Raw genomic sequence first — 17,288 nt, 5'->3', positions numbered from 1 at the left:
TTGAAACAAAGTTTATATGCCCTAATTTCTCAGTTATGTATGACTTCCTTATAGCTTTTCCAAAATGTAGCTTTTCCTTTAAATGATTGTGGTAGTTGTATGTGTATATTTGTCATCTTTAATTTCACATTTTTTTTGTATTACACTAAAGTAGAAATAGTAGCTTTATACACTATTTGATCTGTCTCATGGTGGTTAAAAAAATAAAAGGCAGTTTAAGATTGAAAAATATTAACATAGTTATGGTATTTGCACATTAAATAGTTCATATGAAAGATTATTTCTATAAAAGTCTATTGGGCATTAGGAAAATAGTAGGAAACAATGATTATCTTATTCAGAATATGCACAGGATAATTACATGCTATATCATACAATGTGATAATTGCTCTTTTAATTGTTTCTTTTTTTAAAAAAAGATATGGTTGGTCGCACAGTAAGCCAGATGCTGGCAGTTTTATTATTACAAGTAGAAAGATGGTTGAAGCGCAGCTTTTTTGGCTGGATCGTGCAGTCTAGCTCTAAAAGTTGCTTAAGTACTACCATTCCTCCCAGATTTTTAATTCTGCTCAAATTTGCTTATAATCCTATATAGTGTTTCAAGCCAGGCAAAGAGGAGAATGGAGACCAGGAAAATAGGGACCAAGAAAACCCCTTAAATGCCATTATTACGGGTAGTTCTTGGTTACAGTGGCCATTGGGATTGAAATTTGCATTGCTTAGCAATGCAGTCATAAATGAGATCATGCGACTACTCTAATTAATGAGTGACAGCAGTCCCAGCGGTCCTGGTTGTTATTGTAGTCCCAAGAATGCAAAGATTGATAAATGGGAAGAGGCAGGAGTGCTATGCCAGTGGGTGTGCAAAGGGCCATTCTTAAAAGGTTCTCCGAAGAATGGGCAGGTGCCATGGGAGGGTACGCTGCAGTGGATAGGGGCTATAGAGTGTGGGTGGGCAAAAAAGCAGGAGCAAGAGCAATTTCCTGCCAGCTTCCCTACCCTTTCTGGTAGATTTGGAGATCAGTGCCTAGAAAAATTTCCTGCTTGTGAGAAGCTCCAGGGAACAAAAGAAATCATCATGTAACTGTTAGGCATAGAATTTCAAGGACTAGTCATAAATACCATTCATTCAGCACTAACTTTGGATGGTTGCTGAACAATTGGTCATTACTTGAGGACTACCTGTGCTGCTGTTGTTAACTGCATTGCAGTATTCCACCAGCACACTTGCCCTCTCATTAGTTACTACCCACTGCCAATACCCAATAGCCTTCCTCCTTTTCTAACCGGGACTAATAAGAGTGCATTTTAAATTTCTGATGCAAAAGTAATGCTTCAATAAATACTTGAAATTCAATAAGTATTTGAGATAAATTAATGTTTCTATTTTGCTTCAATGACCAGTAGAAGAAATAATGATTATTTTAAAACACAAATTTTGTTATGTTTCATATTTATAGAATGGAAGCATCATGCCTGGAGCTTGCCTTGGAAGGGGAGCGTTTATGTAAAGCAGGGGATTGTCGAGCTGGGGTATCTTTCTTTGAAGCTGCAGTTCAGGTTGGAACAGAAGACTTAAAAACACTCAGTGCTATTTATAGCCAATTGGGCAATGCCTATTTCTACTTGCATGAATACGCAAAAGCTTTGGAATATCATCATCATGATTTAACTCTTGCAAGGTAAACACAGATTTTGGTACTTTTATGTCAGCCCTTCAAGATAGGCCAGTTCAAGAAACAATTACAGCAGTAATTTATTGTAGTAAAATGGAATGACAAACTCTTGAAAGCCTTTTCCTGTCTTACACTAAACATAGTCAAGGTGGGGTTATTTTGAATTTCTTTCTTACACGTCCTTCCTTTTTAGGACTATGTAACTTCTCCAAGCCAACCTTAATACTCATGGTTCCTTCCTCCCATAATAACAGCCTCATATTTTTTCCAACCACTATAAAGTTATTTATACTTTATCTAGATATTATCACTTTTTGTGATAATGATTAAAAATTTGTTCAATTAAAAATTGCCCAAAATTGCCCCATTTCATGTGACTTAGCTGTTGGATAGGGCAGATTATCTTAGCCATGTAAGTGAAATTTGTTATGAGGAACCACTCAGAATAATAGATAGGAAAGTTTTATCCTTCAGGAGAATGATGTGTAATTTATCTTGGGCATTACATTGTATTCACAAGAAATGACATACAGGAATTAAACCCTCAGAATAATATTACGTTAACTTTAATATATATTTTATACTATATAATTGGGTATTTGATCCTCTGAGTTCTAAAATAAACTCTAGATATATTTTATCTGGAACATAGTATATCCACGGTATAATGTTATGCTTATAACTGTGAAGTACAGTTTAGCCAAACATATAAAATACGTCCAAACACATTCATTGGCACTCGTGTATATGGAATATAGTCTTTCCCCAATATGGATCACATGGTGTTATTTTACCTTTTTTTGAATGATTATACATTAGTTGGGAATACTGGTAGATTTGAAGATCTGTGTCTGAGAAAAAATGAACTAGAAAAAATAAATAACGATTATAATGAGTTAAGATAATTAAGACTGGGGGTAAAATGTTTAAGAATAATGAGCGTATAGTTGCTGACACTTTATTAAACTTGCTGCCAAGTTTAATAAAAAATGTTTCTGCTACTCAAGATTGAGCTGACTTTAACAGAAAGTTAACAGGACTGACTAAATTTTAACAGGACTAAAGTTTAACAGGACTGACTAAATGTTGAATTTTCAGGACAATTGGGGATCAAGTAGGAGAAGCTAAAGCTAGTGGCAACTTGGGGAATACCTTAAAGGTCCTTGGGAATTTTGAAGAAGCAATTGTTTGCTGTCAGAGGCACCTTGATATTTCGAGAGATCTAGGTGATAAGGTAAGAAAAATCACTACAATCAATATTGAAAGAAAAAACACTGTGTATTCTTTGAATACTGTTACAAATTTAAGATCAACCTGATATCAGCAATAGAATAATACTGTTTTGATAAAAGTTCTTCAAGGTTATTCGTTTGTTGCAATGGTATCCTTAGCTGTTGTCTCCCTGACCCAAAGAAAAAAGAAAAAAATCGGAAGATATTCTTGCTACTTTCTTCCTGCAGTAGTATTGTGGAGATCAAAAAATATCAACAGGCTTTGGAGAAAATATTGTTCTGTGACATAAAACAAAACTTATAAATATGTAAGATGTGAACAGAGGATAGTGTGGGGATAGTATATAATAGTAAAAATTCCTACAGGCAGTCCTTGACTTAAAACCCCAATTGAACCCAAAATTTCTTTTCTAAGCAAGAGTATACCGCTTCCTGCCAATCACCTCCTCGCGACCCATTAGATCACATAGATTAGGCCTCCTCCGAGTTCCATCTGCCAGTCAGTGCCGACTGGCAACTACGCGGAGGAGAGCCTTCTCGGTAGTAGCTCCGACCCTTTGGAACGATCTCCCCGTGGAGATTCGCACCCTCACCACCCTCCAGACCTTCCGCACAGCCCTTAAAATCTGGCTATCCCGTCAGGCCTGGGGTTAAAGAATGTAACTCACCCCCACCCGAATGGTATGAATGTTGTGTTCTATTTTTAATTATGTATTGTCCTTATGTGTTATTGTCTGTATCCCCCTCCCTTTGAGTTGTAAGCCGCCCTGAGTCCCCCCAGGGAAAAGGGCGGCCTATAAATAAATTTTCAAATACTCAAATACTCAAATGATTTGCCCCATTTTATGACTTTTCTTGCCATAGTTATTAGAAACGTACCCTGTTCCCCTGAAAATAAGACCTCCCTGGATAATAAGCCCAATTGGGCTTTTGAGTGCATGCGCTAAAATAAGCCCTTCCCTGAAAATAAGTCCTCCCTGAAAATATTGCAACACAGCAACAGCCATGAGATGACCACGCTCGCTGCCTCCTGCACCTCAAAAATAATAAACCTCCCCTAAAATAAGATCAAGCATTTATTTCAAGGCTCAAAAGAAAATAAGACCCTGTCTTATTTTCAGGAAAACATGGTAATTGTTAAGAGAATCTGACTTCCCCATTAACTTAGTTTGTCAGAAGATACCAAAAGGTGGATTGTATGACCACCTGATTTCCCACAGGAAATAAGAGATTTTTCTGTTCAATTAAACGAGTAGTTATACAGCATAAAAAACTTTAAGGAAATGTTTTATTTGTATTTATAGGTGGGAGAAGCCAGAGCTTTGTATAATCTTGGAAATGTGTATCACTCCAAAGGTAAAAGCGCTGCCTGTGCAGGTACCCATGATCCAGGGGAATTTCCAGATGACGTTAAAACTGCCTTGAGGAAAGCTGCAGATTATTATCAGTAAGAAAAGCTTTAGTAGTGGATTAATGTTTTAAGGTGGATACAGTTTTTAACCATCCTTTTTATAATACATTAAAATGCATTATTTTAATTCTTTTAAAGCCACTTTTAATTTTGCGATCTTAATGCATACAAATGGGAAGAGATAAAATTTAGATAAAACTGAGTATAATTTAAAATTTCAACTTTATTTCTTCTGAAGTAGCAACTTACTGTATTTTTCACAGTATAAGATGCACTCCCCCCCCCAAAAAAAAGTGGATGGAAATGTCTGTGCGTCTTATACAGCGAATATTGTGGCAGGGGAGGGGTTGTTAGGGCACCAATCAGCTGTTCCAAAATGGGCTGTGATGGCGAATAGGTTGCAATTGTGGCGAGCGGGCTGCGGTGGCGGCAAACAGGCCAGATGAATACTGGATGGATGCTGAGAGGCAGAGGCAGGTTTTTTTTTTCTTGATTTCCTCCCCAAAAGCTAGGTGTGTCTTATAGTCCGGAGCATCTTATAGTCCAAAAAATACAGTAAATAAGATGAATGTCTAAGAAGGAAAAATAAGAACTATTGGATAGCAGCCATCAATATTGTTACTATAATTTATAGCATGTGAAATCACAGGTGATTTAAGGACATCACATTAAGAGGATGGCAAGTAGTAATATATAATGAACATTAAATCAATCTTCATAAAATGTTTTCTTTTGAATTACCAAAACAATTATTTTTCATAATTGTTACTTGTATATTTCTTCATTATAAACCTAGTAAATTGCTTTTTAAAACTTTGAATATTAAATAGGGACAACCTGACAATTGTAACAGAATTGGGAGATAGAGCTGCCCAAGGACGTGCCTATGGAAACTTGGGAAATACACATTATCTTCTGGGCAACTTCCGAAGTGCTGTTACTGCCCATGAACAGGTATAAGAGAATGCATGTTGGTGTGCTCTGGTTCATTGTAGTTTATATTATTTCTTTAAGTACATTTACTGCATCTGGATAAAGTTAGTGAAGCATATACTATTGTTTCCTTGGTCTCTCATATGAAATATATACAGAAAGATGGATATTCAAGGAAATATCTATGACGTTTATAAAAGAAAGCTAAAATGTACCTTTTTAAAATAGTAAACATGAGATTATCTGATATAGAGTTATTATGCGTGTGATATTTTAAAGTGCATTATTGGGCTGAAAAACAGATACTACTGTGAACTGTTGAAGACAGGTAAAGGTGTTCCTGCAGGTTTTACCTCACTAGTCATGACCGACTTTAGGGGTGGTGCTCATCTCCATTTCTTAAGCCAAAAAAGAGCCATCGTTGCCTGGAGATGGTTCTATGGTCATATGGCCAGCATGACATTATGTTGCATCACAGAGCATACAATGAAACACAGAGTGTTGTTACCTTCCAGCCTGCTTTTGGAGACACTTTAAAATTATTTTCTGTATATTACAGTTCTCGACTTACAACTAATTGCTTAGTGATTGTTTGAAGTTGCAATAGATTTACTGGGGGACTACTTAGGAACCGGATTTGAAGTTCCAGTGGTTGTCCCCTCCCCTCGCAGCCACATGACAGAATTTTTGGCACTTGGCAACCAGGACTGATTTACATCTGTGTTGCATAACTAACTGCATTTTATGATGCTTTTGCTAAAAGCCAGCATTTACTTCCAATTTTTGGCAAACAACTGGTTTGCTTAACAAGTGCAGCATTGCTTAATAACTGCTGTGAAAAAAAGATCCTAAAATCAGGTCAGTCACATGCCAAACTTAGTTTACAACAGTCATGACTTACAACCGTGATGGGCAGACTCCTTTATACCGTGTTTCCCCGAAAATAAGGCAGGGTCCTATTTTCTTTTGACCCCTGAAATAAGCACTTGGCCTTATTTTCAGGGAGGTCTTATTATTTTGAGGTACGTCGAGTGTGGTCACCTCATGGCTTCTGCTGTGTTGCAATTTTTCAGGAAGGGGTTAATTTGGGAGAGGGTTTATTTTAGCGTATGCGCTCAAAAGCCTGATTTGGCTTATTATCTAGGGAGGTCTTATTTTGGGGAAACAGGATAGTCGTAATTCAAATTCTATAATACAAAGTGTTCTGGTAAAAATATGTTTTAGAAAGGGAAAAAGAGCGAATCATAGTATTCACTTTGTGATTTATTCTGGCAATAGCATTGAACATTGTTACAATAATTAACAGGCTAATTCTTTTCCAGCGCCTTTTGATTGCAAAAGAATTTGGTGATAGAGCTGCAGAAAGAAGAGCCTACAGTAATCTTGGAAATGCCTATATTTTCCTGGGAGAATTTGAAACTGCTGCTGAATATTATAAGTTAGTTTGAGTATTGTTTTACATTATTTTATTAATACATTTACTCTGATTTGCTGAGGTCTTAAAATCAGATCTTTTAAGTTTTCATTCTGAAATATGCATAATTTCATTAGCTTTAGCTATTTCAAAATAATACTTATTTGTTGTCTTCAACTGTTCTTGGCTACATTGGTTTTCATCATTTTCATAAAACATTATTGCTTAAATTTGATATATAAGAAAATAAATGCAACCTTATCCAATCATAATTCTATAAAACCTAATATGTTTTAATTATAAAATGCGAAAGCTGATAGAATATCTATTTGAATAGTTAGGCATTTTCTGTATTTGCGCTATGAACGTGCAGTGTACTTGAACCATCTTATCTGAGCTTCATCCCAGAGACAGAAAGAATTGCCAAGGTTAGGCCTAAACTTGATAAACTGAATGCAATAAGGTTCACTCCTACAAAAGCATGTACAAATTGGCACTAAACGCTGCTATTTTATACATAAAATAGAATATAGCTTTTATTGAAAATATAATACGATGTCAATTCTATCCCAGAGGTGAAGACAGGATGTTTAAATTTGTTTTTCAGTGCTAATAGCATTTGAAACAGAGCTTCTTTAGCTGATTGGAAACAAAAAAAACCCTCATCTGGGTATATAAACACTGACAAATTTAGGTGGTAGATACCTGCAAAATTTTCTCCCTGGTAATTATGCAGAAATACCATTATTTTTTAATTGCATCTAATTACTCTGTGTGGTATTTCATTTATATTCCTTAGCAATGTAACTTAATTTAATTTATAAGGTTAGGAAAATATAGCACATTAAGTATCTTGCTTGAGATCATTCAGTGCAGATAGAGAAGGGAAATACTGGTTGTTCAAACTGGCTTTAGAAAAAGAGAGATTATTGCTGGATAATTGAGAAAATTGAATAATAGCAGAAGGAAATATTATAAATGCCCATAATGATTGACTAGTTTTTCTGACATGCTGATTACCTGTCACTTATTCTACTGATTATTATTTATCACATTAATTGGTTGACAAATAGGTAATGGCAGTAATACATTTTCAGTATTAATGTATGCCATAATATATATCAATTTGAAAAGAACAAGGATTTGTATAATTTTTTAAACATTTTTTTCCAGATTATTTAAAGAGCAGTGGTATATATTGCATTGAATTTTATAATAGATCCAGTAAATCTCATTACTGTACATTACTGTATTCTGATACATTGACTGGTGATTTGAACCGTATAAATAAATATTGTATCTGTTTGTCCTTTAGGAAAACATTACAACTTGCAAGGCAGCTTAAAGATAGGGCTGTGGAAGCACAGGCGTGTTACAGCCTTGGAAACACCTATACCTTACTTCAGGATTATGAGAAGGCCATAGATTATCATCTGAAACATTTAGCAATTGCTGAAGAATTAAACGACAGGTAAGAGCTTTAAATTAATTGCTACATAGTAATACAGTTTTTGTTCTCTATAGAAATATTGCCTTATTTGTATAGACAGGATCTCCATTCTAAATGGTTTAATAGAAGATTGTAGTATTAATTGCAATAATAAAGATATTCTATCTGTTATTGGAGGAGTTTGCTCCTATGTTAGTTCTTTGAAGCACAAATCAAAGATTTGGGGTTTTCTGTTGGCATTTGGGTACCAAGTGGAAAAACTGGTAGATTAAAATAGGCGTTTAAACTGTTTCCGTATTGCCCATTTTACATTCTTATATCAATCTGAATGAGCAACTTTAGCCAAATCCATGAGTCTATCAATCATTTTAGAATTGTAGATATCCATAAAGTTAAAGGACACTGTTAAACCTAGTGTTATATGGGCTCAACTGTGCAACTTTTTTTGGCACTAATATGGAAGTTATCTGCCAGATCTTTTAAAATTTCTCCATTATAAACTTTTTTGGAAACCTTTTTCCAACAGAAAATGAAGCTTTTTTGAACTAGGGAGGATAATGTTATGTGATGCTTAATTTCTAAAATATTCCAATAATTAATAGATATTTATTCTGTATTTATTAGCATTATCACAGAGATTAGTGTGCTTTCTATATCCAAGCTTTGTAGTTTATATATAGAAATATGTAGCAATTTGTTAATTCAAATATTGCTATAACTTTAAAAACATTTTAAGACTGTTACATTGAGACAGGCAAAACAAGTAAATTAGAGTTAATATGATAAATTAAAATTAATGTACCTTACATATTATATATGGTTTTCTCCTGTTAAGGATTAAATCCAACAACAAATTCTGAGAATGAGTTTGGAGACTATGATTAAGATCTTTAAGGGTCCTTGAATTCTACATATCTATTTAAAATCATTTATATATTTAAATGTATTTAAAAGCTCTCTCTTATTTTTAACTGGAGTATTTGATGTGCATATTATTGAACTGTGTTCCAGAATTGGTGAAGGAAGAGCATGCTGGAGTTTAGGGAATGCATGCACAGCTTTGGGGAATCATGATCAAGCTATGCATTATGCAGAAAAGCATTTAGATATTTCAAGAGAGGTATGTGCACATATTCTTAATTCTTGATTGTATGCATTTTGTGTATGTGTATGTACTGTATGTAGTTGGAATAAATTGACTAACTAAACTTAAAGAAAAACAGACTGAAAGCTTGAGAACGGGGATTGCTTTGGTTTTATATTTTGTAAGCATTCTAAGATTGTTTCAGAATGGTTCACGTGTTTTAAATAAAATCATTTACATAAAACATGTAATATCTTTGATTGCAGGTTGGAGATAAGACTGGAGAATTAACAGCTAAACTTAATCTCTCAGACCTTCAAATGGTGCTTGGTCTTAGTTTCAGCACAAACAACTCAGTGATGACTGAAAATCAGATTCCAGATTATAACTTGAATGGTAAATATGCCCAATACCGTTTATGGCTGTGACTGCTTCCTGCAAGCCTCTGCCACCGAAAATGCACTTTGGGAGGGCCTCCCGCAGTCCTAGTGAGCTGTTTTTGCTACAACTGCATCTTGCAATCCTTTGCCAGCAAAAACGGAGCTCGGGAGTGCCGCCCGCAGCCTTCCCATACTCTATTTTGCTGGCAGAGACATTGTAGGCCGGTCCTTTGCTGTTTCCAGGGCAGCCCCGCTGGCCAGATCTAAGCACCCCATTCCCCCCCCCCCCCCCCCCCCGAGGAGGGGACGTTTCCCCCACTGAAGCACACTAAATTTAACTGTTGCAAAAGCAGCAGGCAGGCCATGGAGGCGCCAACAACGAAGAGAAACTGCTGGGTTGGGTCAGTGTCTTAGGGCTGAGAGGAAGTTGCATGTCTCCCCATGTGACCTCACTGCGTGGATCACCAGTAAGGGCTGGAAGAAATGCCCGCACGGAAAGTGTTCCAGAATCTTGATAAATGCTAGACGCAACACTTGACGTGAATTCTGCTGGATATTTCTGCTAAATGTAAAGAAGAGAAAATAATGCATTGATCCTGTAATACTTACCATAGATATGGAGGAAAGTCAATATTACTGGTATAGAAGTTTCCACCATAGAAATGTTGTATATAGTTTCTATTCCTATTTTACTTTGTGCAAAAATGTATTTGTCCAAAGATTTTTAACCTTTGTTAAAAATGAAGCTAATTTGAGGTCATAGCCCCCCAAATCTCCTTGTACAAATTTATTTAAAAAGATTGAAAAATGAAATACTATAAGAGCCATATATAAATACAGGCCATTATCAGTGCTAAGGAAATGATTTGTAGATACGTGTCCTAGGTTGGATTTTAAGATTTGAGGAGGAATGCCAAAGAGTATACAAAGCAATTTATATATTATTTTAAAGACAGCTTGCAGCTACTGAACTTTTGGTAAAAAAAATAACTATAAGCCGGGACAAAATGTTGGAGATAGAACAAATTATCCCTTTCCTACTTTAACAATCATTGAAGATTACATGCCTGGAGTGAGACACGTAGCTCACTCTTCCGGTTAAGTGGACAGGGAGTCATCTCTCAGCATTTGGGCTTTTAAATGGTTTCTTTTCCCTCCATTAAAACATTTTAAATGCCTTTTTTAATATTGTAAAGAAAAATTAAAAATTTACCTCAATAGTTATGTCAGTATGATGTTCACTGCTTTTACAGTCAAATTTAGAATAGTTCTGTTATTAGTTTTATGGGGGTGATTATCTCCAGTAAATATTATAAATTAAGAAATCCATTAAGCTGTTCGTGTATGTTTCTTCAAAGTAACCCATTACTTAATTTTTGTAATTCTAGGCACTAAACAGAGGTTAGGGCGTCGCCATAGTATGGAAAAATTGGAACTTATGAAACTAACACCTGAGAAGGTTGGTGTCTTTTAAGTGGAAGTGGCTTTGTAAAAAAATATTTCATAATATTGGGTCCAGAAAAGAATGCATTGATTTTGTAACAATATAGGTATACAAATTTTCTACCATAGAAGCACATTATCCCTTAGGGATTTTATTTGTTAAATTGTGCAAAAATCTTGTAAACTAACTTGGACAGTGTCTAACCAGTAGTTCTTCCTATAATAAAGGTATATTTCTTACAGATTCATTTAAATTACAACAATGAGCTACCAGTCAAAATGATAATACATGAAAACAGCAAACTAGGTACTCTTATCTAGAGTTGACCTTTTAATGGACTCCAAAACTGCCCCCCCCTTTCTTCTCCCTGCAACCCCTAGATTGCTCTTTTTTAAAAACCTCCAAGCTTATCTAACCGTACTTTCTCTTTTCTTTCATTTTCAGTTTGGGAGGGAGAGCTGGCTGGATTTTTAGACCCTTTGTCATTTGAGGAATGCTCTGGGCCCTTAGTACATTTGTTCATAGCATTTATGGGAAGAGGTTAAAGAGGTCAAGGCATCATCCCTGACCCAATCCTTGACATTTTCATACCCCTCTCCCTCTCTGAATTCTACTGTTCAGATCCCAAAGGCATGTTGAAAGAGCAAGAAAGAGAGGAGACCTGCAGAAAACCTTTCACTTTCCAAGTTTCACAGGCAAAATATTTTAAGGATTACATTAACTATATAAAGAGTTGGGACGAACAAGGAGCCATTGTATCTGTGTACAATCTGTACATTGATGTGACCCCAAGCTTGATTGCCAGCCTCATGTTTAGCACCTTGGAAATACAGAATTTGCTGATAAGAATTTTTTCAAATAATCAAATTTGATTTGCATTGTTGGTTAAAGCACTAGTTTTGCAAAGATGAATACATTAGCCACGCTTGCGTGGAAAAATAAAATTAACTTACATTTCATATAGTGAAAAACTGTTTTCTGGTAAATGTTTAGTATACACTATTACCCGTTTCCTAGGTTCAGGATTGGAACAGTGAAATTCTAGCTAAACAGAAACCATTGGTTCCCAAACCTTCAGCAAAACTGCACTTTGTAAATCGATTGAAAGGGAAAAAATACAAAAATATGACTTCTTCTAAAGTTCTTCAGGATACGAGTAACTCTATTGACCATCAACTAAATTCACAGAAGGTATTTGTGGAGAAATAAACATTTTAAAACTTCAGTATTTTATTTTTTATATAATATAAAATATTATAAAATTATATCCTTTATATTTATAAATATACTTTAGATATAGTATAAAATATATACTTTACTACTGTGAAAGCATTTTTAGAAATATGCCAGGTTTTTTATTGTTTTGCCTAATTTTTTAAAATGAAAACTCTCATGTATATTTATCTATTTACGAGCCATACATGCCACTCCAATTGTAACTGATTCAGAGCATATAATTAACGTTTAGATTATTTCAGACTAATTGTAAGACTATAACAGTGGTGGGTTACGACTGGAACGCCCCAGTAGGGGCGAGCTGATGCCTGCAGGGAGCACCAGGTACTGTTCCAGTACAGGGCTCCAGAGGACCCCCCCCTGCCCGCGTTCCTTACCAATATTTGAGCTGTTCGGGGCTTACACACATGGAACATACGGTGCCTGTGTGATGCTCTGCCGAGCAGCTGGAGCATAGCGGGTGGTAAGTATGCATGTGTGCGTGTGCACACATGCTGCGCGCATTCATGTGGTGGACGCCCGGCCCCGTTGCACCGTACCAGTTGCAATGGGATCCAGAACCCACCACTGGACTACAAGTTCAGTTAAATAATACTTATGTATGAATAAACATTTGGAAATGAAATACATGAGTTTTGTTGGTAAATGTGAATTGAATGATGATAAAGTTGTATCTACAAGTGAGATACTAAGTTGAAATGCTCTTTCATGTTGAGATAGCATTATATCAAACTTCATAGCTCCAGTATTTTTAATGTTTCTTCACTGGACCTTTTCACTTCTTTCCCATAATAATACTTAATCTGAGTTACATAGTTTGAATTAAAATTCTCCTGCTCTTTCATAAATGGCTGGTATTATTTGTATTTACTTTTGCACTTTACTATTTTTAAGAAAAGCAGCTTAGATGTCCCTGGAGACGAAGGATTTTTTGACTTGTTGAGCCGATTTCAGAGCAACCGAATGGATGATCAGCGATATTGTTTCCAGGACAGGAACAGACTGACAGTGACGGCTTCTGCCACAACATCCAGAATTATGCAAAAATGTAATTAATTATAAAGCCTAAACAACATTGCAACCTCTTTAAATGAAATTAGATATCGCCTTAACCAGTATATCGTTGCACCTCTTACTGCTTTCTACATATTTTTTTTAATTTTGTTTTGCAGCCTTTTCTGCTTCAATGCTCTCTCCACATACAGATGAATTTTTAGATATGCTTGCTAGTTCTCAGAGTAGACGTTTAGATGATCAGCGGGCCAGTGCCAGCAATTTACCTGGACTTCGTCTTAATCAACATAATAGTCAGTCAGTCCTTGGTCACCTGATGGCCAGCAAAAACAGCGAACCAGATGATGACTTCTTTGATATATTAATAAAATGCCAGGTGAGTTTTTGGTTGATTGGATATTCTGTGTGGCATGTATTCTTAAAAAGACATTCTAACGCAAGTAGCTATTTCATAGAGCCTCCTGGTGGTATCTTGTCAGTTGAATCAATCAATAAATTTGAAAGTATTTTTAAAAAATGATAATTTTATTTAAAATATTTTTAATGCTAATTTAGCAATTTTATCTCATAATGGTAAGTTCAATTTTTTGGCAGGGGACCAAAAATAGAAAAGTAGATTGGATTTTCCAATTCCTCATTTTATTAAAATCAACTTCTTAGCCTAGATGTTATCTTAAATTATAATGGGGCTCTAAATAATATTCCTTAATGTATTAATAAGTCAAAAAATTGTGCCTCTTTTGAAACGTTAAACAATTGCTGAGATAGCTTAGATAGCTATTACCCTTCCCATATCTCTGTTAAGCCTTGAAGTGTTGTTAAGTGGTAATATGCCAACAGGTTTACAATAGGAAGTTTGAATAGCCATGTTAAAGGTAACAGGACTGTGCTATTGAAGAAATGCATCAAATGTATGAGTGCAGCCTTGTTGTGACTTATTAAAACAGTTGCATGATTGTAATGAATTGCAGATAAGAGCTGCACGTTTTGATGCCCCTGTCTTTAAAGCATTGCACAACCATAAACCTAATGCAGCAAAATGATATATATATCCAATTTTTTGGTGGTGGGGGGGCAGCTATTTGAGCAGAAACAATAATGGTAAAATGTTGTTCGCTCATAGTAAACCATATAGAGAATTGAAAAAAGTCAGGCTGCTTTAATGAGTATGCCATATATATGTACCATGCAAGTTCCAAAGCAATTCTTCAAAATCATGTTGGTTATACAAAACAGTGTGGTTTTTGTATTGTTTTTTAAAGGTGAATTTTAAATCTAAATTAAACATAGCTGAGTTTTTGACAGATTGAGTATAGTGATTATTGTGTATTTTGTTATCTGCCTGTGGAATCCTATTCTTCTCTTTATTGGAACAAAACCAAAATTTATGAAGAGAAAACAGATTTATCTTTCTGCACACAAATGAGTTTAAAATTGAAGTGCTTACTAGAGATATATGCAAAATCCCCTCTTGTATGCTTAGTGACTTGCAAAGATTTATGTAGTTTTAACATAAAACTTTCAAAAGTCTTGTCTTCAGAATTACTTTGTATTTCTCTAGTATTTAGGATTTCCTCAGCCTTTGATACTTTCTTTTTTCTATTAATGTATATTACCTAGATAGGCACTTAAGAGCACTTGATATTGGTATGGAGAGGATAATTCGTATTCCAAAGTTTAACAGATTACCATTAAAACTCATTTGGATACTATTTCAGATGTCGCTTCGCTCCCCTCAAACAACAAGTACCACTCCATTTGTTTTCCAGGACGCTCAGTCTGGCAGGAAACTTACTAGCTGCAGTGCTTTGGGGGATAGTATATATTAATGTATCTTGGAGCATCCCATTCATTTTTAAAAATGGGTACTATTGAGTTGGTGGACCATCTTCCCAGTAAGTGTGTAGGACTGCAGTCTTTTGATCATAGGTTACTATCCAACTATGGAACTTAAAGTTGAAGGGTTTGATCACTTTGCAGGAAGACTTGGTGTATGTAAGGACCGGCAGGCAGCATTTCAATGCCAGCCTCCTCACTTTCCTCTATGAACTTCTGGATTTTCTTTTACATGTAATTGTTTGTTCATCAAGTGAACATTAAAATAAGAGTCATCTAGTCTGATGGAATAACTGTTCAGGATGGTTCTGGAAGACACTCGGGTTTGAAATGGATGCTAGTAAGGTTCCCATGGAAAAATTGACTAGCTGAAACACTAAAATAAAACAGTGGTTTTAATATGATCTTTTTCTAGGGCTCTCGATTAGATGACCAGAGATGTGAACCACCACCAAACATTCCAAAAGGACCAACCGTTCCTGATGAAGATTTCTTCAGCCTTATTTTGAGATCGCAGGAGAACAGAATGGATGAACAAAGAGTCTTTCCACCATCTAATTGGAAGAGGCCAAATTCTACCTAATGGACCTAAGCTCAAGTGAAAGAACAAGGGAGGATTATGTAAAGCAGCAGCAGATAGTTTACATATAATGCCTTCAGGGGAAAAAAATATATATATATATTGAAAATATTCAGTATGTGTACATAGAATACGGTACAGTCATTACTACCACGGCTTAAAATCAGACATTTAATACTGGTTCTAAAGTCATCTGTATAGTTTTATTTCCATACTGTCTGCTTTTCTGTTCATTTCTCTTTATGTAGATATACTGTTTTCCTTTATTAATACAATTTGTGTTTAAGGTACTTTTGTCACAAATTTTGGACAACTATTTCTGCTAAAATATGTAAACTGTAGAAATAAATTCATTTTCTAATTTTTACATATTACAGAAGGTTTTAAAATGAATGGTATTGTGGTTTTTTTAAAAAAATTTTTTTTAATACTGTTGTGTTTTTTATGTTTTTATCTATAAAACAGTATTAAGTCGATTTAAGGAAAAAAAGCCAATTCAGTTTAGGCCATGAACAAAGTATGCAAAGGCTTCATCATCACCTCTCATTGAGTTTTAAAAAAATATTAAAAATTTTTATTACAGTAATAAAAGCTTATATAAACTAAACTTGAAGAAAAAGGGGGACAAAGAAAAAATAAGAAGAAGTGACTTCTAGTGTTAAATAGAACAAGTTTAAGCAAATTTAATAACTTTTTACCATCTATAAGGTTACAGGTATCTCTTCATCCCACAATTTCATCCCTTATTCAAAAGCAAATCCATAAATCAATTCTAGCAAGCTGACCACAAAATGTTGCCAGAACTTTAAAATCTCAATTTTAAACTTGATCAATTAAACGGTCTATTCATTTATTTCTAATAAATGAACTAATTCAATCACATGCAGGTAATCCTCAATTTATAATTGGTCATTTAATGACCATTTGAAGTTCCAGTTGGCTCTCCCCAAAAGCTGCTTATGGCCGGGTTCTGAAGGCATGACCGCTACAGTGTCCCTGTGGTGGTTCTTAGGATTGACTGTAGAGATGCGGCAATGGTAGCGGCCCTGCTCACTTATCTCAAAAGTATATGAGAATGGGGGTGGGTGGGGAGAAGTGTGATCCAGTTAGGTGACAGGTCAAAGACCTCTGGACCCCAAAGGGCATGAAGCAGAGCATGGGGTGTCTTGAAGCAGAGGGGGTCTTAGGGGGGCTGGGGCGGGAGCTGTGCTAGGCTTTCCAGGGTCTCCCCTGTGGCCTGAGAAACCTGTGTGCCATTTAATGATCCACGTGGTCATTTAACAGCCACGTTGGGAAGAGCAGGTCTGGGGATTTCTAAGTGAGATAACCACATGGTTGCTTAAAAGTTGCCATGACTTTCAACTGTAATGGGCAGGCTCTATTACAGTTGTTGGTTGAGCACTACCTGTATTTTATAGCAGTTGATTTCAGTTATCCCACTGTGCAGTTTTATTCAAGGCTTTAATAACTGGCTTTTGTAGATCCAATAAGGAACATTTTCCACATCATTGTTCTCAATTTCTTTGTATTTTCGTTTTAATTTTTAAATCTCATCCAATTTCTTTTGTATATCCAGTAAAACATTCTTTTCCAAAGCA

The 17,288-nt window shown here is 35.4% G+C and overlaps 1 protein-coding gene across 2 annotated transcripts in view; it reads left to right on the top strand.

The window, feature by feature from the left end:
• GPSM2 (G protein signaling modulator 2) overlaps nt 1-17,288 on the top strand; it is a 27,268-nt gene extending 9,980 nt beyond the window's left edge. For both annotated transcript variants that reach the window (XM_032217835.1, XM_032217836.1), the window contains exons 3-15: nt 1,461-1,682; nt 2,775-2,910; nt 4,213-4,355; nt 5,150-5,273; nt 6,575-6,690; nt 7,982-8,137; nt 9,128-9,236; nt 9,467-9,596; nt 10,969-11,039; nt 12,042-12,215; nt 13,155-13,308; nt 13,433-13,650; nt 15,526-17,288. In XM_032217835.1, the coding sequence (XP_032073726.1) occupies nt 1,461-1,682; nt 2,775-2,910; nt 4,213-4,355; nt 5,150-5,273; nt 6,575-6,690; nt 7,982-8,137; nt 9,128-9,236; nt 9,467-9,596; nt 10,969-11,039; nt 12,042-12,215; nt 13,155-13,308; nt 13,433-13,650; nt 15,526-15,693 (1,921 nt within the window). In that variant the 3' untranslated portion in view covers nt 15,694-17,288. The remainder of the gene's footprint in view (nt 1-1,460; nt 1,683-2,774; nt 2,911-4,212; nt 4,356-5,149; nt 5,274-6,574; nt 6,691-7,981; nt 8,138-9,127; nt 9,237-9,466; nt 9,597-10,968; nt 11,040-12,041; nt 12,216-13,154; nt 13,309-13,432; nt 13,651-15,525) is intronic.

Source organism: Thamnophis elegans, chromosome 5 (assembly GCF_009769535.1).
Source record: "Thamnophis elegans isolate rThaEle1 chromosome 5, rThaEle1.pri, whole genome shotgun sequence".
Classification (NCBI taxonomy): domain Eukaryota; kingdom Metazoa; phylum Chordata; class Lepidosauria; order Squamata; family Colubridae; genus Thamnophis; species Thamnophis elegans.
Note: the sequence above shows the minus strand (reverse complement) of the source record. Positions and strands in the feature narration are given on the sequence as shown.